The 25,739-nt window shown below is 40.9% G+C and overlaps 1 protein-coding gene across 3 annotated transcripts in view; it reads right to left on the reverse strand.

Annotated features, from left to right (window-relative positions):
- Nucleotides 1-4,441: 4,441 nt before the first annotated feature.
- Prdm5 (PR/SET domain 5) overlaps nt 4,442-25,739 on the reverse strand; it is a 151,671-nt gene continuing 130,373 nt past the window's right edge. For all 3 annotated transcript variants that reach the window (XM_027430223.2, XM_027430225.2, XM_027430224.2), the window contains 2 exons: nt 14,721-14,825; nt 4,442-4,978 (listed from right to left, as the gene is read on the reverse strand). In XM_027430223.2, coding sequence (XP_027286024.1) covers nt 4,814-4,978; nt 14,721-14,825 — 270 coding nt within the window. In that variant the 3' untranslated portion in view covers nt 4,442-4,813. The remainder of the gene's footprint in view (nt 4,979-14,720; nt 14,826-25,739) is intronic.

A 25,739-nucleotide genomic window follows, 5' to 3' on the forward strand; every position in this document is an offset into this window, starting at 1 on the left:
GGAGCTATCCTGGCACTTGCTCTGGAGACCAGGCTGGCCACAAACTCACAGAGATCCGCCTGCCTCTGCCTCCCGAGTGCTGGGATAAAGGCGTGCACACCAATGCCCAGCCTGACTGTATTTTATTAGTGTTTTATTGAGCATTTTTGAATCTGTGTTCATCAGGACTATTGGCCTGTAGTTTTTTTGTTGTGTCTTTACCTGGCTTTGGTATTACAGTGACAGAGGCTTTTGGGAAAAGGAAATTTCGAGGGCTTTTTTCTTTCTATTTCTGCTTTTGAATAGTTTACTGAAAGTCTAGTAGACTTCTACTATAAATCCATCTGACCCTGGATATTTTTTAGCAGGAGAGATTTTTATTACCATTTCAATCTCCTTATTTATTGTGTGTCAGTTTAGATTTTTTAATTTCTTCTTGGTCTAATTTTGGTGATTTGGCTGGAAAACATTTCTTTTAGGCTTTTCAACTTAATGAAGTACAAGCTTTTGAGATATTCCTTTAGAATATTTGAAGTTTCTTTGGTGTCTATTATAAGGTTTCATAGTTTATTTGGGTCTTGTCTTTATTTCTTTTGGTTAGTTGGTTCAAAGATCTGTCGATCTTTTTTAATCTTCTCAAATAGCCAGCTCTTTTGATTGTTTGCATTGTTTTAATTGCTTCTATTTCATTAATTTCTGTTAAGATTTGATCATTTTTTTTGCTGTTGTCATCTGGGTTTGTAATTGTAATTGGTTTGTCTTTGTTTTTCCAATTTTTTTTTTGAGTTTTATCATTGTCTTAGTCAGTGTTCTATTGCTGTGAAGAGATACCATGATCATGACAACTCTTGTAAAAGAAAACCTTTATTTGGGGTTGCCTTACAATTCAGAGGTTTAGCCCATTATCATCATGGCAGAAAGCAAGGAGGTGCTCAGGTAGACATAGTGCTGGGCAGGCAGCTGAGAGTGCTATGTCTGGATAGGCAAACAGCAGGAAGACAGAGAGAATCCTCAAAGCCCACCTCAGTGACACACTTCCTCCCCCATGGTCACACATTTACCCCCAACAATGCCACACTTCCTGTACTGCCATTCTCTGGTGACTAAGCATTCAAATCTGTGAGCCTATGGGGGCCATTCTTACTCAAACCACCACAATCATTAAGTCATTTGTTTGTTCTCCTTCTGATTTAAAAAATGATATTTTTATTATTTAAAACAATTTTTGAATTCAAATATATTTTTATCATGCTCTTCCCCTTACCCAAGTCCTCTACCCCTCCCTACCCACACAATAAAGTAAGGCTCATATGAACTTACGGAGACTGACACAGCAAGCACAGGGCTTAGATCAGTCTGCACCAGGTCCTTTGTATGTACATTATGGTTTTCAGCTTAGTATTTTTATGGAACTCATGAGTGTGTGAAGTAGTGGGTCTCTGACTCTGGTGTTTGTTCTGGGGACTCTTTTCTTTTAGTTGAGTTGCCTTGTCCAACTCAAAATTGTAAGTTTTTGTTTAATCTTACTATATTTTAAATTTGTCATATTTGGTTGCTAACTCTTAGAAACCAGTTCTTTCCTAAAGAGAGACAGAAAAGGAGTGGATCTAGAGGGAAGGGAAGGTGGGAAAGAGCTGGCAGGAGAAGATGAAGTAGAAAATATAATGGGTTGTATCCAATGAGAAAAGAATCTCTTTTCAATAAAAGGACAAATGAAAACAATGCTAGTATTTTTATTATTTAAAAAATTTTAAATTTTAAATATATTTTGATTATATTTGTTCCCTCACCTAAGTCTTTCCAGATCATCTACCCCTCCCTACCCACCAAACTTTAAAAAGTTATTTCTCAACAAACAAAACCTCATACAAAAAAACACTCCCCAAACCAAGAAAACAAAATAAAACCACACCAAAAAAGGAAGAAAAGAAAAACAAAACAAAACCAAGAAATTCCACCAAATAAACCCCACAAAACTTTAACCAAATAAATGAACAGACAAAAAAAAAAAAAACAACTGTGGAGTCCATTATATGTTGGTCAACTACTCCTGAACATGAGGTCTGCCTTGGGTGGTTGTTATACCTAGTGTCACTCTATTGGAGAAAACTGATTTTCCCTCTCCCATAAAGTATAAGTGACAGTTAAGTTGTTAACCTTTACAATAGTAACTAGGTTTTCATTCATTAATTAAAAAAATAAACTATAAGATAAAACAGAAGGCTATTGCATCAAAGTTGAACAAGATACACCAACAGAAGCAAAAAGAGCCTGAAAGAAGAACAAGAATCAGAGACCCACTCACTTGCACACTCAGAAATCCCATAAAACCTCTAAACAGGAAGCCATAACATATATGCAAAGAACCTAGAGCTGACCCATGCAGACCCTTGCATGCTGCATCAGTCTCTGAAGCTCATATGAGCTTTGATCATGTTGTTTCTGAAGGCCTATTTTCTTCCATCCCTGTGGCTCTTAAACTTTTTCTCCCTCCTTTTTCTTAGAGTACCCTGAGGAGAGGGATTTGAAGACATCCCATTTAGGGCTGTTTTCTAAGGTTTCTCACTCTCTGTGCAATGTCTTACTGTGGATCTCTGTATTTATTCACATCTGCTGCAGGAAGAAGTTTCTCTGCTGATAGCTGAACAAGATACTGATATATGAGTATAATAAAATATCATTTGGTGTCATTTTATCACTTTCTCCCCAGTTTTTAGACTAGTATTATTTGGTTGAGACATAGGTCCCTAGGCCATCTAGTCTCAGCTTCTTGGTTACCCAAGAAAGTGATGGGTATTCATTCCATATCATAGAGTAGACCTTAAATCCTATCAGTTGTTGATTGGTTAGTTCCACAAACTTTGTGCTACCATTACCCTAGCATATCTTGCAGTCAGTACACCATTGTAGACAGAGGGTTTGTGGCTAACTTTATGTTTCTGTTTCTTTTGAGAGCATGAGAGTATGTTCTTGTACTAAAGACCCTGGAACATAGGAGTGAAGGCTCTCTGTAGGCACTGACTCAACAACTCTATCTTCAATGAGTTGTGTAGGTAGTGTCTTCAGTAATGAGACCTTGTTGTCAGTTTGTAGAAAGAATCCTATAGTTTTGGCAACAAACTGGGTTGTTTGGGGAGTCCCATAGAGCCGCTTTGGCCAAAAACTCAATTAGATGTAACCTAATCCCAGTACTGGAAGCTTCTTTTGGTGACAAGAGATATCCAGTTGGAACTCTTGTCTTTCCCATTATTTGGTTATTTCATTTAGATTTTCTTCATATATATATATATGAAGTTCAAATGCACCTTGCTTAGTTGATTCTGAGGACCATGTTCTCTTTGTGTCCTTCATCCTTCTCTGACACTTACAAACTGTTTTGCCTACTTTCTGCATGATTTTCTGAGCTCTGAGGGAGAGATTTGATGGAAACATCCAATCTAGACTCTCTGGTTCTTCAAGTTATTTTAGGTAAGTTTCAAGCATAGTTATCTTCAAGGGCTTTAAATGTCATAGTGAGTCTTTGTGTTTCTTGTGATTTTAAACTAAGATGCCCAAGCCCTTGGATAACCAGTATCCCTAACTTCTCACCACCAAATGATTTCCTTTTTAATTAATTTACCTTTCTTCTAAATGGGTTCTGATCACACTGGTCCATGCTCTGGTCTTCTTACATTTCTGTTTTGGATCTCAGTTATTTTGAAATTATTACTATATTATGTCATCACTACTTGTTCCTTGTATCTGGCTGTCAAACATTTCACTGAAATGAATTTAAATCATAATAATGAGCAGACTTATATTTTTTGTATTCCAGATTTCTAATACATGGGATGATTGAGGATCATTCTAAAGTGTTCTGAGAATCACGTCAGAAAGACAAGGCTCTAGGACTGTCGTACCTGTACTGACAATTTGTGCAGGCCAGGGCTGATGTGATGCTGAGGAAGAGATACTGTTTCTGTTTCTTAGCTGTGTTTGTTTATTACTGCTAATTTCTAAGGATGGAAAGTAAAACTCAGAGTGGTCATTATCATAGAAATTAGACATAGCAGTTATTTTGTGCCAACCGTATTAAGAATTTCCACAGCATGAATAACCATCTGAATGATGCATGCAAATAGTGTGTTCTGAGAATCTCTAAAGTGAACAATATGTTAATAGAGACTTTCCTTCTCAAATATCTCTTTACTTTAAGGTAATTGCTAAATGGAGCTATTAAATAGGATTAAAATCCTTGTCTGTTTATCAAATACTTTCATGCTTGAGACTTTGAAACACATGGTCTTATTGGTATCTGCACAGAAATACTTGAATGTCTTGATTTCTGTCTGAATTAGAAAGAACCAGCTGCAATATCCAGTATTTGTATGTGAGCATCCCTCCCCCACCATAAGTAACAATAAAAATGCCTAATGGGGGAATATGTTAATACACCCTATAAAAGGAAGTTGAGAGCCATAACTTTGTGTTTAGTTTTTAATCAGCCAGAACACAAACATATCCTAAAGCATTTTGTAAGCTACAAAGTATTATTTTTTCATTTTCATTTCTTTTTGGTAAAAGTAAGGTTTTTGTTTGCATGTCCATCTATAAATTACAGAGATAGGCAAATGAGTACTGTGAGATCAATGCATTGCCTGTGGTTATTTCTGTTAAGCTGATCAGGTGAGAAGAATCTGGGATTCGTATTAGAAGCCCTTCCATATGGTTTGGTTCCTCAACACCTCCATCAGCTGTCTGCTACACCATGGACATTGATGGTTTGGTCCTTGACACCTCTGTCAGCTGTCCACTCCACCATGGACACTGATGGTTGGGTCCTTGACAGCTACCATCAGCTGTCCGCTACACCATGGACATTGTCCATATGCACTTTGAGGTAGTCATTCCTTGTAAACTTCTTATGACAAAAATGGCACTCTGCCATCGGGCGGTTGGGATTGTGAGTCATCTTATGTCGGATGAGCATTTTCTTCAGGCTAAAAGCCAAGTCACAAACCTAGAAAAGAACCAGACACTGCATATTTATGATGACAAACCAGTCTGTCATATACACAATGTACATTATGAAAATTCCTTCTAACAAGTATGTGCTAGTGGGCTTAAGGACAAACTCAGCTCTCAGAATTAATGGAATTTCATACCCAGACAAAGAAGTTAATTGCAGTTCTCAAGAATCACTTGCATTTAATTGCATGGCTTGCACCACCCCCAAGCATCCTCACCTCTCTCAGCTCTGGGTCATGTCACAGAAATCGCTTCCTAGGGAACATACCTTCCATGGCATAACAGAGTGTATTTACAATTCATAACAACTCCTTATGTGCTGCTGTGATTTACAGCCCGGATGACATCTCTCCACAGGGCATAAATACACAAGACATTTTTTACTGTGATGTTTTCAATTTAGTTCCACTTGAGATGTGACTGGCTACCAAGGCTTTAAAGAGTTATAGACACTTATGGTGTGACTGGTTAACAATGCTTTAAGCACTATAAGCACTTGCGGTGTGACTGGTTAACAATGTTGTAAGAATTATAACTCAAATTTATTACCCAGTATTCTGTTTCTTGATTTCTTGTTGAATGTGTGTTCTTTAACTAAGGCACATAAGCAGTTTATTTCATATGAACTCCACTACACGGCAGCCTTGCTTAACATTCCTATCAAACAACCTGGTAACAGAAAGTACCACAGTAGCAACATGTAAGCAAGGCACAACAACTTTAGTCATGGATGGCAGTCAACTGAAATTCCAAGTTTGACGTTACTCAAGATTTTCGTACATATGTATATATATATGTATATATGTATATATATGAATATATATATGAATATATATAAAATAAAATATATATATGAAAATAACATCTACTTCAAGAATGTAGAAATAATGTAGAAATGAAAGACACAGTAAATACTGAGCAAGGGAACACTAAAGAAAACTGGCATTCTAAATGAGGGGACTAAAGCAAATGAGAACTGTGTGCTCTCTTTTTTATGGAGGAAGGAGGTTGTACAGTCACAGCAACATGAAATACAGAAAGGTAACAGACTTGAATGTGGCTTGGAACAGCAGCCACTGATGGCGATGCATTCTGATTTAATCAGGAGTGCCAGGTACAAGAGCAATCCAGAGACACACTTTATTTCCAAGGAAGCCTGTCCTTGTCCAAACTTTGCCATCTTCTCTCTTTAGCCTTTTTCTTGTGCTAGAATCTAGCTTTTTATGTAGTGCTTATCACCCTCAGTCCTGTTTCAGGTGAGTTACTCACTGGGGCCATTAGGCCTCCAGCTGGCAGGATGAGGGACAAGGTGTTTGTGAACTGTGTCCACTCTTGCCTTTTTGAAGTATTTGGTGAGGAGCCAGCATGGAATTTCACATGGAAAGTATTCCTTTTCACTGCAGTTCCCTTGTCAGTAGAATAACAATAATGGTGAGTTCTTGACATGGCTGAAGATTAAATGCAGTCTGAAGTTTATGCAAGTAGGAGTTATTGTGGACATTCACTAAATGTTAGGCTAAGTTTTTCTTAGTAAACAGGATCATCAGCTTATCGGAAAGAAGAGACTAAGTTGGGGGGGGGGGACTACCACAAGGGAGGACTTGAAAAAGGACACAGATATTCAAGAGTGGTGGTGGGGCTTGCCTGCTAGGTGGGATTCTCTGCTAAATGCTCTCAAAACAGCCATTACTTTACCTTCATCTCATCTTAATGACTGTTTTCTGTAATTTTTCTGGATACATCTCCTTATTATCATAGGGAACTTAAAGGTACAGGTCATTAATCCATGAGTTTTAGTTGAACTTATAAAAAGTGAAGGCTAGCCAGATTTCCTAGCATCAGAAAGTGATTTCTAGAATTGAAGTCAGGCAGTCTGCACTCAAGACCTCTTTCCTAGGGCAAATCCCAGTATCATCTGGAAATTCTCATTCACTTTCAGGTACATGAACTAACTGTTGTTTCTCCTACTTGTCTGGTTCATTCCATTTTAAGGAATAAAAGTGACTTAGAAAATATAAACAAGGGTTCCAGATATTTGGGCTCACGCTTGTAAAAGGAAGGATACTAACTGCAAGTCCATGTCCTCAGTCTCCATGGGAAAATTATGGCAATGGCAATTGGAGAGAGTGTAAAGGATGCTTAGCAAGATGCTGAAGTTATTGGTAATGCCTGAGAACTCAGAAGTCCAGAGGATCCATCCACACATGAGAGGGATGGGGAACCCAAGAGACTGTTCACCGAGAGCCTGAGCAGAGCTCTAGAAGGCAGTGGAGAGCACCTGATGTCACACTTGTGGAAAGGACCTGCAATCACTAGCTTAAGTCTGATGATACTCAGACTAATCCCAGCCCAATGTCAGGTCATTTATAGTCAGTCACACTGGAAACAAGAGAGGCCAGAGAGGGAGAGCTAAAACTGCACAGCAGGGGTTCTTCCTTTTCTTCCCTTCCCCCCAGGGCTTCCCAAACCTGTCCTGACTTAGCACCAATTCAAATTCACAAAATGGGAAAGCTCTATTTTTCACTATTACTCCGAGAGAGGCATCCAAGCTGATTTTGTTTTAGAATATAGTGAAACAAGATATTGGAAAGGAAGTACTTTCAGAGTAGGGAATGAGAATTGTATAGAAACTCAGAAAAAAAAAAAAAAACTTGTAACACAATGAATGCATGTACCACTTGCTGTAATAATAAAATGGCAAAGGACACACTACCTTTCTCTGGTATTCAGTAATCGAGAATAAATATTTGCAGGGCATTAGCTCTGTGACAAGAGAGGCACAGAAGTGAGCACAGTCAATGTATGGAAGAGACTGGGGCAAGCTTTAAGAAGTGGGGCCACACGGCCTGGATGTGGATGGAAGCACATGGCAGGGATGGAGAAAGCACTGGCAGGAGAGAAGACAGTCGGGGAGCAGAGTGTGTGAGAACACTGTGCACTTGAAGGAAGAAGGCTTACAAGTCATTAGAGAGAAGACTGGAAGAGAGGATTGAGTTGAAGGTTGGGAATAAAGTCTGAAGACCTGAATAATCCTAAAAGAGAGTGACAATATATCATGGAACCAGTAGTAATTCACTGAAGCATTCTAACAGAGACTAAGACAAATGCCATTCGGTCAGCAACCAGAAGGTCAAAACTACTGTCAGGGAGGCCATGACAATAGTTCATTCAAGTATTCATTCTTAAAAATACCTACAGTATACTTTCTATGTTTGAGGCTTATTTCTAGGCTTACACACAGAGAAACCAGCAATAAATGAAAACTCCTACTTTCACAGAATCTGTGGTGCATAAAAAAGTAACTAAGTAAGGGTCAGAAAGATAGTCGCTATCCCCAGGACCCATTTGGTAAAGGAGAGAACTAAGTCCCACAAGTTTTCCTCTAACCTTCACACATGCACACCCTTAGTAATAAATGAATAAATAAACTAGTCAATAAATAAGTAATATATATATGTATATATATTATATATATTACTTTATAATATATATCACTTTAGGTAGATACAAGGAACTTGAAGACTATGTAGTGAGGGCTGGAAGGTAATAGAGATACAAGAGGAAATAATTTGAACAGGACTTAAAGGAAGCATAGGAGGAGCAGGCCATAAAGATACACCAAGGCCCAGGCATGATGAAGCACAAGATCCCAGCACTTGGTGGCAGAGGAAAGAGGGTATTTACAAGTTTGAGGCCAGCCTGATCTACACTGCCAGTACTGGAACAAAACGGGTTACAGAGTGTAATCTTATTTTAAAACAACAAGAAAGCAACTAAGCAACAAACAAGAAAATAGAACAAAACAAAAAGATACCTAAAGAGAAAGGAGTTAAAGCAGAGAAAACTGCAGCTATGAAGGCACACTGGTGACCATAGTGAGAGAGATGTTGAGTATATTAGAAAGATCAAGTGAAGAGGTATAAGCACAGACAGTGGGGGGGGGGGCACAGGTGCAGAACCTGGGGAGCAGGGCACAGGCGCAGATCTAGGGAGTAGGGCACAGGTGTAGACCCTGGGGAGGAGGTCACAGGTGCAGACCCTGGGGAGGAGGGCACAGGTGTAGACCCTGGGGAGAGGGGCACAGGTGCAGATCTAGGGAGTAGGGCACAGGTGCGGACCCTGGGGAGGAGGGCACAGGTGCAGACCCTGGGGAGGAGGGCACAGGTAGAGATCTGGGGAGTAGGGCACAGGTGGAGATCTGGGGAGGAGGGCACAGGTGCAGACCCTGGGGAGAGGGGCACAGGTGCAGATCTAGGGAGTAGGGCACAGGTGGAGATGTGGGGAGTAGGGCACAGGTGGAGATCTGGGGAGGAGGACACAGGTGCAGACCCTGGGGAGTAGGGCACTTGTGGAGATCTGGGGAGTAGGGCACTGGTAGAGATCTGGGGAGTAGGGCACTGGTGGAGATCTGGGGAGGAGGACACAGGTGGAGATCTGGGGAGGAGGACACAGGTGGAGATCTGGGGAGGAGGACACAGGTTCAGACCCTGGGAAGGACACAGGTGCAGACTTGGGGAGGAGGACACAGGTGCAAACCCTGGGGAGGAGGACACAGGTGCATACTTGGGGAGCAGGACACAGCTGCAGAACCTGGGAGGAAAATAGCTTAGGTGCAGCTCCTGAGGAGGAAGGCACAGGTACAGACCCTGGCAATTTCTTTTTAAATGGAGTGTTATCATTCATATATATATATATATATATATATATATATATATATATATATATATTCAAATGCAACTTATGGGTAGATTACTCAGTGTGGCAAGTTTGGGCAGAGTGTTAGCAACAAAGATGAAAAGAGAAAGATCAGTGAAGAAATTACTTCTGCATTCCTAAAGACTAACAGATTAGTTGGGCAGGTGTGTTTGAGTCTGTAAAAGCAAAACAGATTTGCTACTCCATCGGATGATGGGTATGAGAGAGACATGAAAGTGACAATAAGAGTCTAAAGACAGTCATAGGCTTGAAACACATACAGAATAGTATTGACAGAAAGGGGTTATTCATAGATTAAAGAAGAAGACAAAGGCCTGTCAGTCAAGTAGGTAAGTGCATTTTATTTTACTGTTGCCAGATTACCAAAAGCATTTAAGAAAGAAATGAAAACAACTCAACATTGACATCAACAACTCAAGACATCCAATCAAATAAAAATATTAATAAAGTCTAGGACTAATGGACCCCATAGATGAATTTTATCAGTTATAGCAATATTTCTTTCATACAGTGAAAGGGGCACTTTTAAAACCTATTATCTGTAGTTAGCATAGCCTTGTCACCACACCCAGATGAAGATATTACAAAGAAAAAAAAGTAGAGATTAACATTAATGAATCTAAATGAAAAAGTTCACACCCCCTACATTCACACAGGAAACAACCACATTTAATGTAACTCTCCATTAAATATGTTTTAAGCCATGGCTAGGTAGGGTTTATTTCAATATTGTAATAGTGGTTCAAATGGAAAAACAAATAGGGGAACATGTTACATTAGTAGAAAAATAATAACAAAAGACAAACATAGGGCATTTGATAAAATTCAGGATTGTTTGTTGGTTTGAAAACAAACATCTGCTTGAAATCTTTGTCAGTATAACCAAAGGTGAGTGTTAAAAACTCACATTTAAGGCCAACAGGGTAGAAGATACCTGCCACTCGGTGTGGGGGATAGAAGATACCCCAGGGAACCTTGCTCAACACCTGGTGAGTGAGCCAGCCCCAAGGGCATGAGCATGGGAGAGCTGGCCCTGCCCCTCACCTGGGCAGTGTGGGAGAGCTTGCCCCAAAGGCATGAGAGCTGGTGAGCTGGACCCACCCATTGCTGACTACAGCATTCCAGAGGGGGGGCCCCAGACCTTGCCCGGGCAGCACAGCAGAGATGGCCCTGGTAGTATAGATGCTGCAGAGCAGGCCCAGAGAGCACAAATGCTGGCCCTACCCCTCTCAATGGAGCAGTGCTGGAGACTGGACCTGGTGGCTTGGGGTGGGGGAGAGCTTGCCTCAAAGGTAAAAGCACCAGAGAACCAGTCCACATCTTGCCAGCTGCCACAAGCAGGAGAGCTGCTCTGCCCCTCACCTGGGTAAAGCAGGGAGAGCTGGATCTGGTGGCGGGGTGCAGGAGAATGGGTGGCTGACCAACTCAGCTACCACCCAGGCCCAGAGCCAGAAATTTGAGTTAGCCCACTCCAACATCTACCCCACCCATGAATTGCTGAAGTATCTGAAGGGCCTAATCCAGCAGAACCAAAGTTGCAGTAACTTCATGATACAGGGCAACAACAGGATATTCGAGAGGAGTCCCAGTAAGAATACAGTATTGAAAGTGTAGCAGAAGCCAGAGGCCTTGAACCAGACCAATGACTCATTATAATGAACATTTGCAGGTAAAGCTATTTGGGCAACAGGTAGACTGTGTGGCACAGTGCAGATGTTTTTGTTATTGCTGTTGTTTTGTGTTCTTTGGGAGGGTAATTTTAAGCACATAGGGTAGATATGGTGGGATGGGGAGATGTCTGGGATTGGGGTACATGATATAAATGTCACAAAAAATCATTAAAAAGCAAAAAAACAAAAAACCTCACATTTAACACTGTGCATGAAGGTGAAAGGCTGAGAAAGAATCAATATCTAATAGACGTCACATAAAAAAATCAATTCAAAACAGATCAAAGACCTAGATATAAGAGCTGAAATGATACAATATTTTGCTTGTATATTATGGATTCAAATTTTGTGGAATTTTTGTGTGTATATGGTTTATATTTTTGTTTTTTATTGGCTTATTTGAGAGGGAGGGAGGGAAGGACAAAGAGGAGGGAGGGAGGAAGGGAGAGAGGGAGAGAGAGAGAGAGGCGGGGGACAGTCTGAGTGGAGATGAGGGAGGGGAACCTTGATCAGAATATGCTGTAGAAAGAAGCATTTCAATAAAAAGAATAAGTACTGAATTATTACATGACCCAGAAATTCCAACCTCAAAGAAATGAAAACAGATACTCAAACAAATTCATGTACACTCATGCCTGCTGTAGCCCAAAGTAACAACAGCAAAAGCAGAAACACCAAATGACTGGCAGTGGACAGATGGCTGAGCACATTTGATAGATAAACACAACAGGCTATTGTCAGCCAGAAAGGAATGGCCTGCAGATGCACACCTCACTGTGAATCCACCCTAAACACACAAGTCAGTCTCAAATGCCAGATATTGTATAAATTCATTTATATTAAATATCCAGGAAAGGGAACTTTAAAAACATAAATCAGATTAGTGACTGCTGGGGTGTGGGGGAGGTGAGAAATAGCTTAATGGTGATGGCTTTTTTATTTTGGTGTAAAGAAAAATGCCTTGATGCTGGATTAAAAAAAGATTACACAATAAGGATAATGTACTAAATGACACCAAACTCCACACTTTAAAATGGCTAATTTATGTTAAGCAAACACTTCACAGTCATTCCTGGTTCTGCAGCACTTGCAGCAAAGCTTTACAATCTGAACTTCACCTCCAGAACTGTATTAGTAGGATTTTCTAAAGAAACAGAACTGATAGAATGAACACATGTATAACACCCCCCACCCCACACATATATGTTATATGATATATATATTATACATGTTATATACGTGTGCGTGTGCGTGTGCGTGTGCGTGTGTGTGTGATGTGTGCGCTTTGTCTGTCTCTTATGGAAAGGCCAAACTTTAGCAATCCCAATTTGGTGCTAGAGTCCCAAGGAAGTCCTAGAGAGCTGCTAGTTTTCAGGCTACATTGGAATCCACACGAAGCAGGTTCTAGTACAGGAAAAGAAATGCCTCAGCAGGAGGACAGATGGACTTTGCAGCAAGAGTAGGACAAGCAGGCCAAAAGCAAATCTTCCTTCTTCCGTGTCCTTTTATGTGCATTGTCACTTGAAAAGGTGGCCTTGATTTAGGCTCAGTCTTCCCACCTCAAAATATCTAAGGAAGAAAACACCCTCACAGGGGTCCTTAGGTGCCTGGATTTTAGTTAATTCCAGACATAATCAAGACGACAAACAAGATTAGCCAGCACTGGACCCACATGGTAGAAGGAGAGAATGGAGTCCCGCAGGTTGCCCTCTGACTTCTACACCCACACAGTGGTACTCTGGTGCCTACACATGCATATGGACACACAAAGTGTGTAAATACATCTTATAACTTTTAAAAAGATCTCAAAATATCATGTAGAAAGTGCCCAGGGGAACCTCACTGGACGTCTAAAGTGATGAGAAAGTATAAGGACTCCAGTTGCTATGAGGAAGAGAAACTTTGAGGAAGTAACGGATCTGGGAATGCTGTAGCTCAGGACAGAGGAGGAGACAGAGGAGCAGTTAAGAATCAGGTCAGGAAGACATGATTTAGGAGCAGTGACAGCTTCTGTTCCACTGAGCAGGCTACACATCTGGGAAGTTTAGGAAGCACTAAAAACGTGGGTGCTAATTGGAGAGTTTTGACCCTTAGGAGTGAATGAGAAAGATGTAGACAGAAAAATGAACAGATTTGTACATTATAGCCAAACATGTCACACCATAGATCAATTTACCCAGAGATATGTTCATCAAAATGATTCAGCACATGTCAGAGGTAGGGTGAGTATGATGGCAGCAGTTTCCATATGGCAGTGAGATCCTTCCAGGCCTGCAACAGTTAACTTGTGTAGCTGTACAATCAAGGCACTTAAATAGGTTCTGTCTCTATAAATAATAAACTAACTGATATTATTGAGCTAGCTCCAGTTCAGAACCATGTTCTATTTGCATTTCTCTTGCTATAGGTGGTTTTCCTAAAGTGTGTTGGAGATGAAGGTATTGCTGCTTGAGCCTCCACTGAGGTTTCACAGGACTTGGAAAAGGTCTTGATTTTGTGAGTTTCCTTCACGGGGACTGCTTGCACCATATCTTCCCTGCTGCAACATGCCAATGGCATGATGCTCTTCAGTAAGTTCATCATCTACAGTGATTTTGTACTGAGCCATTTAACACATTGCAATTTCAATGTTTCTTCTTATACAAAATTCCACTGATGTTCTTTTTTAATATATATTTATATGTCAAGAGCAAGCACCTCGGTACCTTCTCTAACTCTTGGGTTGATCCGCTGACATAACCATTGGTGGAAAAAAATCATTACCCCCTTTAATATTCTTATTAAATTTACTAAGAACAGTAGTACTTTTCCATTTCAAAAATAATATAAACAGCTATGTCAAATTATTTTGGTTCAATTCAAATATGCTAAGTAGAAAAAATGACCAAAGTAGCATTTATACATAGGATTTCATACATAAATTCTAAACATTCAGTTTGTATTTAACATCTATGAGCAGCTAAATATACATTCTGATTTTTAAAAAGAGCTCCAGGCACACATACAATATATTTTGATCATATTCACTCTATTGATTCAATTGCCACTAACTTGTCAGGGACCTGGGCAGACACATACATTGTCTCAAACTATTCCAAATTTACACACTGGAAGAACATCGTTCCATGGAATCAAACATTGGAAGATATCCTGAAGAAAATCACAGTTTCTTTACTGCTAGTAAACCATAATGAATAAAATATGATGGCACTAAATATGCAACCTGGAGTTACAAGCAGCATAAGGCACCAGAAAACACTCAAAACAGACACAGGCACAGGCACAGGCACAGGCAGCCCTCCTGTGACTGCAGAATACCAGGGAAGAAAAGAGAGACCCCCAACTCACATCACACTGAAAAGGCTTTTCTCCTGTGTGTGTCCTCTTGTGCTCATCTAGGCCCCGCTTCTGGCTGAAGGCCTTGCTACACTCCGAGCACTGGTATGGCTTCTCCTGCAGGCAAAGAAGAGAGAGCAGCAAGAATGTCAGTGAGTGAGTGACGAGTTGCTGAACCTCCACGGAAAGTCAAGTGTCATATATAATATAATTGGAAGATGTTGTCCTCAAGATGCACAAGTGCTGCAGCAAACTCACAGGGGAAAGCTGAGCTGTTTCAAACCGCACAAGAAACACCAAAAATCTCGGGTCATTGTAACCTCCTAGTTGAAAGTGAGTGACAAGGACAGGACAGTGTCTGTTCTCCACTCATACCTTGGGTGCTGTGATCCAATTTTCAATTATTTCTTTTAGCTTAGAGACACCATAAAATTTGGGTATTGTCACCTAAGAAAGCTGAAGACCCCCTCAGCTAAATGATGTAATTATTATAATCTCTGGATTGAATATTTCAGAAACAACATTTCTCTGTAAGTCTAAAGGTACATTTAAAAAGATAGAGTTCACCTTTGATTGATATGTTTTAAATCTTGATAACCAAACACTTTACCAAGTTCTAGAGTTCTTTTTATTAAATCTGAGTATTTCTAGGTTAGACTTTTCTTGTTTTCCTGTTGTAGGCTTTTAAGTATGCATCTTAAAATGGAGAAAGTTCCCCCATTCCCAGGCACCTAAAGGTCCCCTTTAGAGGATTCCAATCTATAGAAGAGCAGGAACAGCAGGAGAGAGCATGCTGGAGCATTCCTGATCCAGCAAGTCTCTTAAGTGACAGGCAGAAACAAATCCTTAAACTCAGGCAACCAGAAAACTCAGGACGGTGAGACACAAGCATTCCCTCTCTGAAAAAGAACCCAGACCCACTCATTACTCCTAACCTGCTCCACTGAAAAACATCAACCATCACTGGCCAAGCACAGGGAGACAAGAGCCCAGGCTGGATGCTATGGGAACACTGTTTAATGCTAGGAGATATGTGTTCCTTTTCCTACCCCTTTCCCTCAGAACTGTGAAGTCTTCATTGTCCCTGGAACATTGCCCAAATGAAACATTTTACAGGCATGTGTGGCTAGAATAGGTAAGCATGTTCTGATACCATTTGCTATGATTTGGGTTAGTCCTCCATAAGAGCTCATGCGTTAAAGACTTAGCCCCTTTGGTGGCACTACTTAGAGGCGGTGGTATCAGGTAGAAGGGAATTAGATGAATGGGGAATGCCCTGAATGAATTGTAGGACTCTGCTTTCTTCTTCTCTTTTCTTTTCCTAGACATCATAAGGAAAGCAGCCGTGTACCATGTGACAGGCTCAGAAGCAGCAGGGTCAAGTGATTAAAAGCTCTAATACTGTGAGCCAAAATTAACCTTTTCTCCTTTTAAGTTGATTAACACAGACCTTTGTTACCACAACAGACATACTGTCTTGCAGCCTTAGTCTCATAACAATGTCACTGTTTTACTTCTGTTGTCCGATGCAGGGATCTTGACTATGAGAATATAATCTGGTGCTACAGAGTATGAATGAGAATTGGTTTTAATGTTCTCGTGGAGGAATATGTAGAATAAATCACACATTCTGATCCATTAGCTGGATTTAACTAGACACAATGATTAGGTTCTTGATTTATGCTGCTTCTGAATGATTACCCAGTCTAGTTGAGAAATAGCCTGTCCTTTGTCATTGTGACCTGGGAACCAATGCTAACGGGAGGCAATCAATTATTTATCAGTTAACCTCTGCAATCTGTGGGTGGCAGAATTAATCAACCATCTAATTAGTCTACTCTAATAAAACAACATCTGGCAGAGCTCACTAGAAGGTGGTTTTATGGAGCTCTGTGCATAGCACCTTGCTTACAGATAACACAACACCAGTTGTGAGTCCTTGATGTCCTGTACACAGGAACAGCAACTTAAGATGCTCAAACAGCTCTCAATGTCATTAAGGAAGGCTCTGGACAAATAGATGTTTTTAACAAATCTGTGGGAAACTCCTTTCCCTTTGAGAAAGAAATTTATTAAGGTCTGTTTTGGTCTCTCTCTCTCTCTCTCTCTCTCTCTCTCTCTCTCTCTCTCTCTCTCTCTGTTTCTCTCTCTCTTTCTCTCCACACATACACACACACCCACACACACACCCACACACACACACACACACACCCCCACACACACACACCACATATGTCACAAATCTAAAGCAAATGACGCCTACATTAGAATATACTCAAAGGCTACTCCGGGCGTTGGTGGCACACGCCTTTAATCCCAGCACTTGGCAGAGGCAGGTGGATCTCTGTGAGTTCGAGGCCAGCCTGGTCTCCAGAGCGAGTGCCAGGATAGGCTCCAAAGCTACACAGAGAAACCCTGTCTCGGGAAAAACAAACAAACAAACAAACACAAACAAACAAAAACAAACAAACAAAAAAAGAATATACTCAAAGACTTAACTTTCATATGGTTTGGAGGTTAAATAAGGCAAAACTACTTATCTGATTTGGCCAAGGACACACAGGAGGAGGAATTCATTACCTGACTCTTTCTGTAAGACTGACATTTCCATATAAAAGTTAAAAGATTTTTGCTTTTAATTAATTAATTGATTTTAATTTAATTTTATATTCCAAACACAGTTCTCCCTCCCACACCTCCTCCCAAAAGATAAGGGATCTCATGGGGAGTCAACAAAGTCTGGCACATTAAGTTGGAGCAGGACCAACCACCACCACCCCCCACCCCACCCCCCACCCCCGTATTAAGGCTGAGCATCGTATCCCACCATAGGGAATGGGCTCCAACAAGCTAGCTCATGAACCAGAGACAGATTCTGGTCCTACTGCCAGGAGCCCCTCAGATAGTTCAGCATTCACAACTGTCTCCTGCATATGGAGGGTCTCATTTGGTCCCACAGAGGCTTGACAGCTGTTGGTCTAGAGTTCCTGAGTTTCCACAAGCTTGGTTCATCTGTATCTGTAGATTGTTCCATCATGATCTTGACCTCCCTTGCTCATATATTCCCTCCTCCCTCTCTTAGACTGGATTCCTGGAGTTCAGCCTGGTGCTTGGTTATGGATCTCTGCATCTGGTTCCATTAATTACTGTATGAAGGATCTATGATGATAGCTGGAATATTCACCAATTTGATTACAGGGGAAGCCAGTTCGGGTACCTTCTCCACTATTGCTGGGAGTCTTAGCTGGGATCATCCTTGGGGAATCTTGGAAATTTCCCTAGCACCAGGTTTCTCCCTAAACCCATATTGCCTCTCTCTATCAAGGTATTTCTTTCATTGCCCTCCCTCTCCACCTCTCTCTGCCTAGACCATCCCGTTCCCTCATGTTTTCATCCTCCACCTTTACCACGCCCTCACTCCAACTTTACTCAGGAGACCTCATCTAATTCCCCTTCCCAGGGTGATCCATGTGTCCCTCTTAGGGTGCTCCTTGTAACCTAGCTTCTCTGTAGCTATGAATTGTAGTCTGGTTATTCCTTGCTTTACATCTAATATCCACTTACAAGGGAGTACATACCATGGCAGTCTGTCTTGCTGGATCTGGGTTACCTGACTCAGGATGGATTTTTCTAGTTCTATCCATTTGCCTGCAAGTTTCATGACATCATTTTTTTCACAGCTGAGTAATAATCCATTGTGTAAATGTACCACATTTTCATTATCCATTCTTCAGTTGAGGGGCATCAAGGTTGTTTCCAAGTTCCAGCTATTATGAACAATGCTACTGTGAACATTGTTGAGCAAGTATCCTTGTGGTATAACTGAGCATTTGGGTATATGCCAAAGTGTGGTATTGCTGAGTCTTGAGGTAGATTGATTCCCAATTTTTTGAGAAACTGTCATACTGATTTCCAAAGTGGCAGTAAAAGTTTGCACTTTCACCAGCAGTGGATGAGTGTTCCCTGACTACATCTTCTCCAACATAAGCTGTCCTCAGAAAATACTGTTTTTTTTTTCTTATTCTAATACTTGAAATGTTATAACCTTCATTCATCCAAGGTCTTTCTCTATCAAGGGGAACTTGATTCCATGATCTGGTGTTAGGCTTGTCAGATATGAAATCTCAACCAGGTAGGCAGCTGATTTCAAAAACCTGGCCTTCATTTCCACCTTGAAATATGGAGCCTACCATGTATAGACCACATGAAACCAGGTTGACTCTTTCCAGCCTTGACCATAGCAAGACCCATCTGGCATTCCTGCTGCGGGGATGTCTAGGGTATCCGAAACAAGAGAAGCATGAGTGTCTTCTATGGTACTTCATACCATAGCTCCTCCATGACATGCAGCAATCCTGAACATTGACTGCAGGTTATCCCTGACCAGTGCCCTCAATGTGGCAGACTCAAACTCTAGTTTCTTTAGTCAGACGGTATAGCCAAAAGATTACTACTGGGTTCCATAAAACATCAAATTTGCACAGAATCAGAGCAGCAATTTAGAGGAGGGTTTGTGAGTGTAGTCCCTCTAATTTCTATTGCACACAGCTAAAGGGGCAGATCTACAGCTTGCAGGACAGCTGGTCATATATCTAACAGCTCCTCTTAATGGCCCATTTGTGGGAGCACACACACCACCAGCTGCACACAATCAGTGTGTACTGAGGCTCCCTCTACCAAGAAGTCCTGCCGAGCAAGCTCTCACAGATGTTTAAAGCTTCTCTGAGTTTTTACTCACCATCTTATTTTTTATAGTCAGTGTGGTCTTTCAACATGTGACAAAATACACTCTTGGACTAGTAAACAAAGCACCTAAAAATTATAACTCACAGGGATGCCTTGGAGAGCTATGAGAATGTTTAAAGCATGTTTCTACACAGCATATCTGTAATTGCTTCTGCATTGCAGCTAATGGAAAACACACTTCTTATAAACCAGGAGAATGAACTACACAATCCCCATATAGGAAACTAAAAATAAGCACAGTGAATAGAATCTAATTGTTATATAAAAGTGTTGTCTCCACACCTGGTCCCTTTCTGATTAATTCCTTCTTGAGGTCCATGCAGTCATTTGCAAAATAACTGCATGTTCAGAAAGTCCAATTCCATGAACAAAGTGGGTACAGTGGCTTATCAGGCATAAAACAGGAAAGGACCATGCAAACTACCTAAATGTGCTTTTGCTGGAGATTTATATGAATGACTTCAGTTAGTCACTGGGGCAGCAGGACAACCTGCAGCAGAGCAAACACATCCCTCATTTTGTCCTGATTGTGCACTACTGCATTTCACCATGCCTGATCATTCAAGGTGCCTTGGAGTGTTAACAACTGCTGCTGTCTGGAGCCCACGCTCAGAAAGCCCCATTCACTGAATTGGACATGGCTAGGCACCAGAGCTTTAAAAGCTCCCAAGGTGCTGTGAATTGCAGTCATGGGGACAGAGGAAGAAGCTTCAATGTGGTCTGTGCTCCTCTAAGGCGCGCACATCCTGAAAAGGCTGAGTAGCAGCAGTGGCAGCCAGGCCTGTTACCTTCTCCTGTTCTTAAGACTCCTCTCCCACTGCACTGTCACTTTCCCTGTGGGCTTCCGGCTTCACATTGGCTGGCAAAGGGATAGTGTAAACACTTAAAAATCCCCTTTCCATTAAATTATTAAGCAATGATGGGAATTTACTGTGGTTATCCTCACTTTACAGATGAAGAAAAACAGTAGTTTAAACGAGAACTACAACTGCTGGCTGTCCACAAAGCTCTTTCCCTTCTTCTGTTCCTTTTTTGTTGTTTTTGTTTTTTTCTAGACTGGTTTCTCTGTGGCATTGGAGCCTGTCCTGGAACTCACACTGTAGATCAGGCTGGCTTTGAACTCACAGAGATCTGCCTGCCTCTGCCTCCTGAGTGCTGGGATTAAAGGCATGTACCACCACTGCCCGTCAAATGTTCACTTTTATCTGGTTAGCTACTCTGAAGGATGAAGATGGTTTCCAGATCAGCTAAGGCAGTTGGTCAGGTTGAGCCTCAGCCCAACTTTTTGTTTAAAAGTTGGAATCAACAGAAGAGCTTCCAAACTCCTGAGGATGTAGTCCACTCCCAGAGAGGAGATTTCATACTGGGGTTGTGTGCCCAGGGCTTTGGCATTTTTATAAGACTCCTGATAATTCTAATGAGTAGACATGTTTGAGAATGGCTGAGCAAAGGCCAGGAGGCATTTGCAATGCTGCTGCAGGTTTGACATTAGATGGGAGTATGAGAAGTGACTGTGGTTCCTAGTGTGAAGAGATGCTGCCTGTGCTATTAAGACTCTCATGGGCAGAGCTGAGGGTGGGGGGAGCCATTGGAGGAATGGGGAGGGCACCTGGTGGCCTTGGTGAGGCACTCATCAGCCCTGAGGATCCTTACAGTATGGGATGAACTCACTCTACTGATCTCACACTCTTTTGACTCGTAAGCAAAAGACATCAGAGGATACTGAGTGAGAAATGGGGTAAGACCAATGTAAAATGTCCTTACCTTCCAGAAGAGCACAACAGATTCATCATGGGAAAAACTCAAGGCAAGTGGACTAGATGGAGTTGATGTCTGCCTGCCTATCAACGGATAGGTTTTATGGGAACACAATTTAAAATATGGGGGCTAGGGACAGAACTCACTGGTGGAACGCTTGTCTATCATTGTGAGGCCCTATGCTTAATACTTAGACATTAGAAAATGATAGTGTATCAAAATGCAAACAAAAAATGAATACACACATGAATTTGATAAGCATTGCATGAGTGTACAAAGGACAGAAAGTGAGAATTCATCACAGCCATAAGATCACATTTAAGTCATTTCCAACTGGTCCCCAGAGAACTGAATTAATTCAACTTGCCTGCTTCCAAAAATAACAAGCATGGGTCTGACATATGTGATGGTGGCAGGCAAGTACAATTCACCTATCAATAAAGCCATGCCACTTATTCAGAGGTCTGTAGGAGAAAAGAACTATGTAAATTCATCCTTAGAAGGGGCATATCTAATTCTAAAAGAATACCACACTTCTCCGGTTACTCCATTCTGAAAACAGTAAGAACACAGCACAAAGGTGCTATTGCACATGTGGCTAATCCATCCACCACCAACGGGGTATTCACGGCAGCCAAATTCACGTCAACAGGGAAAACTAAGCCATCAAGCAGTGGGCAAAAGTCAGAGGAAATCAGATCAGTGTAAATCACATCTAGAGTCAACACTCTGCACAGATGGCAGGGAGCTAGTAGCAGAAGTGCATCCTTTCAAATCTCAAACAATGCTGGAAAAAACCTAGGCAGTCTGTTTGCACAGGTGAGGATTCCAGCGCTGAACTGGTAGAGATCTTACCAGATCTGAACTGACCCATGTCATAAACTGCTTTAAAAATGATTTTAAAAAAGATCACAAAAATAAAAATACTGCATAAGATTACTGTAATAAGTGAGGATGGTTTCAAATATCATCTGAGTATAATAAACATTTTTAAAGTCTAAGGGCAACTGTAGAACAATTTAAATTCAGAAAATTAGTGACCTCACTTTTTACTTTGTTCACCCACCACCACCCTCCCTCCCTCCCTCCCTCCCTCCCTCCTCCCTCCCTCCTCCCTCCCCCTCCCTCCCTCCTCTCCTCCCTCCCTCCCTCCCTCCCTCCCTCCCTCCCTCCCTCCCTTCCTCCCTCCCTTCTTTCCTTCTCTCCCTCCCTTGCTTCTCTCCCTCCCTTCCCCAACCCTCTTTATTTCTTTCTGTGTGCAAATTTGATCTTAGTATTTTCACAAATGTGGATTTGTGGAAACTTTTCATCACTTCTAGGGATATTATACAAAATTCATCCAGCTGGTGTGTACTTCATTCCTCAACAGGTCCTAAATTTGCTTCTGGAATTTTTCCAAGCTGCTTTTGGTTTTCTCTCTGCCTCCTTATGAAGGACACACATTAATGTATTTCAAGAACTACAATGAGACCAACTAGACATTTTTGCCCAGAACCTGCCTGCATTTGACTCTGACAGTCCTATATTATTTTTCAGCAAAACAGAATGGTCATGATTATATAACAAGACACTGATCAAACAACCTCTGTATTCCCCTAAATTGGGAATGATGATGGACTGAAACAATGTCCTTTACAGACAGAGCTTTTTATGAACCCTCCAGGTCATTAGAATTTGTGGAATTCTTTCAGAATGTGTTAGGTAAAAGACTTGGATAAGTCAAGACATTTATTTTAGTAAGCTAAAAGACATATAAAATCCCTTGGAATGGTATCTCAGATTTGAACCAGTCTTTTACACACAGATAAATGTTGCTTTAGCTCTCAGCATTTGTCACGTGGTTTAGAGATACAGCCTCTGAGAAAAGCCATCAGCACCCCTTCCCCCATATTCTGGTCACTGACCCCTCTCCTTTCATAACTGTGGTTGTGATAGTTTAAACACATTAGTCTGTTGCCTCTACAGAGTCAAATATGGACAATAGGTGCAATGCAGCAAAGACTTGAACCGGATTTGCAATGTCATGGGTGGGCCAAGTGTAGTCATCCATGGAAGGCAAGCAATGCCAGGAACTGGGCACCACAGAGAGGTGAGGGCACATGCACATGTGTGCTCATAAGTACGTGAATACAAACAGATACAAGGTGGAACAACAGTGAAGTTTTAGCTCCAATGCAAGGAGAGTGGTCTTGGATTCACTATTGCAGCCTACAGCCTGCAGCCTGCTGTGTATTAATATGTAGGGTGTCAGGAACCTGTGCCATGTTCAGGATCAGCGGTGAGTATGGTCAAGTACTCAGTAAGTCTTAAGGTAATCCTAGTGTTTAAGGAGGTTCTCAAATGTCTGTCTTTTTTAGCCAAAGCAGAAAAGAATCACTGAGGAGTATCTGACCATGGCCGATTTTTGTCTTGGTGACAACTAATCCTTGAATGAATCGTTTATATAATTAGCTATTCTCCCTGGGCAAAAGCACTGACCCTGGGATGATTGACTTCAGTCTCCAGAGTGCTTCCACCATCTGCCCCCTGCTTTATGGTTTCCAGAACCCCAAACCTCAAATCAGAAACCTATTCCTGTGTTACAATAGAGCATCGAGGACAAAAGAAATCAGTGCCATCATAGTTACTGTAACTCATAATTCCAATAATGTATCTGTCTGATATGACCTTAAAATATAAATAACATTTGGTGATGAAAATGTGTTTGGAAATCTGTCCTCAATTCTGGTTCCTATTATCTCCATTTATAACCTTGAACATACAATGATGTGAACTAAATTACACACACATGCATTCTCTACTGATTCCACATACATTTAACTATATCTAATCTTCATGGTATAAAAAGGCTTATTCGTTTCTTTAAGTGAATGCTCTCTCTCTCTCTCTCTCTCTCTCTGTGTGTGTGTGTGTGTGTGTGTGTGTGTACATGTATGTATGTATGTATATATGTATTTTTGAGACAGGCTAACATGGAATCACTATGTAACCCAAGCTGGCCTTGAACAAGCATCAATCTTTCTGTCTTAACATCCTGGGTGCTGGGATTACAGATATGAATGTGATGTTAAATTCTCATCCATTTGCCTATCAGTAAATATCTAAACTAATGCTCTACTAGCTTTGCCTTGGATGTCTCCAAGAGACTTTTAATATCAATACTTGAGTGTTTGCTAGAGAGGAACTGAGATCACATGAATACATGGCATCTATTTCTCATTAGGGTGACATGCCACAGAGTATGATTTGACTGGGAATTCTCAAGTGTATGATTCTAAGAGGCAACATATTACTAAGAACAGAGCTGAGCATCATGCTTAAAAACTCGGCAGAAGTGGTGGAATGTTTGTATCTAGGACCACAGCAGGAAGTGGTTTTCCTGGTAACAGAAATGGCTGGCACAGAGCACACAGATTTGATCTATACATGAAGTAAAGAAATAGCAAGCCAGAGTCCTAGCCTCACTCAGGACCAATAGAAAATGATTAGGGTCAGTCAGAGTGATGCTTTCTTTGTTGAACAAATGAAGGCACCCATCCCTATATTTTAAACTGATGCCCAAATAGATGAGCTAAATCAGCAGTTTTCAATGTGTGGATCATTGCAGCTTTGGGGGTTGCATATCAGATGTTCTACATATTAGGTATTTACATTACGATTCATAACAGTAGCAAAATTACAGTTAGGAAGTAGCAACAAAAGAATTTAGGGGTCACCATAGCATGAGGAACTGTATTAAAGGATCACAGCATTAGGAAGGCTGAGCAACACTGCCCTAAATTCTTAAGGTCTCAAATTTCTTCACCGAATTGGAATACTGTCAACAATAAAGTCCAGGCCATTTCCAAACTCTACAATCTTGACATTAAGAGGCATGACAAATAAGCCCAAGAGGTCTTTCAAAGCCTGCATCACAGGGACACTTTCTAACCTTGATATCAACTTGACCGATGACATACTGCTGTTACAGAGCTGGAGGAGAAACACTAATTCCAAAAGACTGGTTTATATATAATGGAAAGCAGTGAGTTTTAGCACCGTGTTAACCAAACAGATGTAATAAAAATTAACTTCACAGACAAAGACATCTACGTTCCATTCTTGATGCTGATCACTTCTAGGTGACCCTGGATAAACTCCACACTTCGCTGAAACTGACAGCCTTCACTTTTAACATGAGATAGTATACCTGTGTCTTCTCACCCAGTGTGTGGCAGAAAAGACCTCAGAAAGGCTATCTATGTGTTATATTAACCAGCTTTTGTCGATTTGTGATCATATGCATACTAAAAACATATGCCAAGTCCAAACTGAAAAAAGCCACACAGATATTAAAAATGTAATTATATGACTTTACAAAAAACAAAATTATATATGAGCTTCAATGTATCATTGCTTTTGGAATCTATTAATGGGAGTTTGTATAAATAGATGTCTTTATTTCAAGATTCCTATGATACTTTAGTAATTAGAGCTCTCTGAATAGAGTGTAAAACAAGTAAAATTATGTTTAGAAAGAAAATAGTA

Source organism: Cricetulus griseus, chromosome 8, assembly GCF_003668045.3.
Source record: "Cricetulus griseus strain 17A/GY chromosome 8, alternate assembly CriGri-PICRH-1.0, whole genome shotgun sequence".
NCBI classification, from domain to species: Eukaryota; Metazoa; Chordata; class Mammalia; order Rodentia; family Cricetidae; genus Cricetulus; species Cricetulus griseus.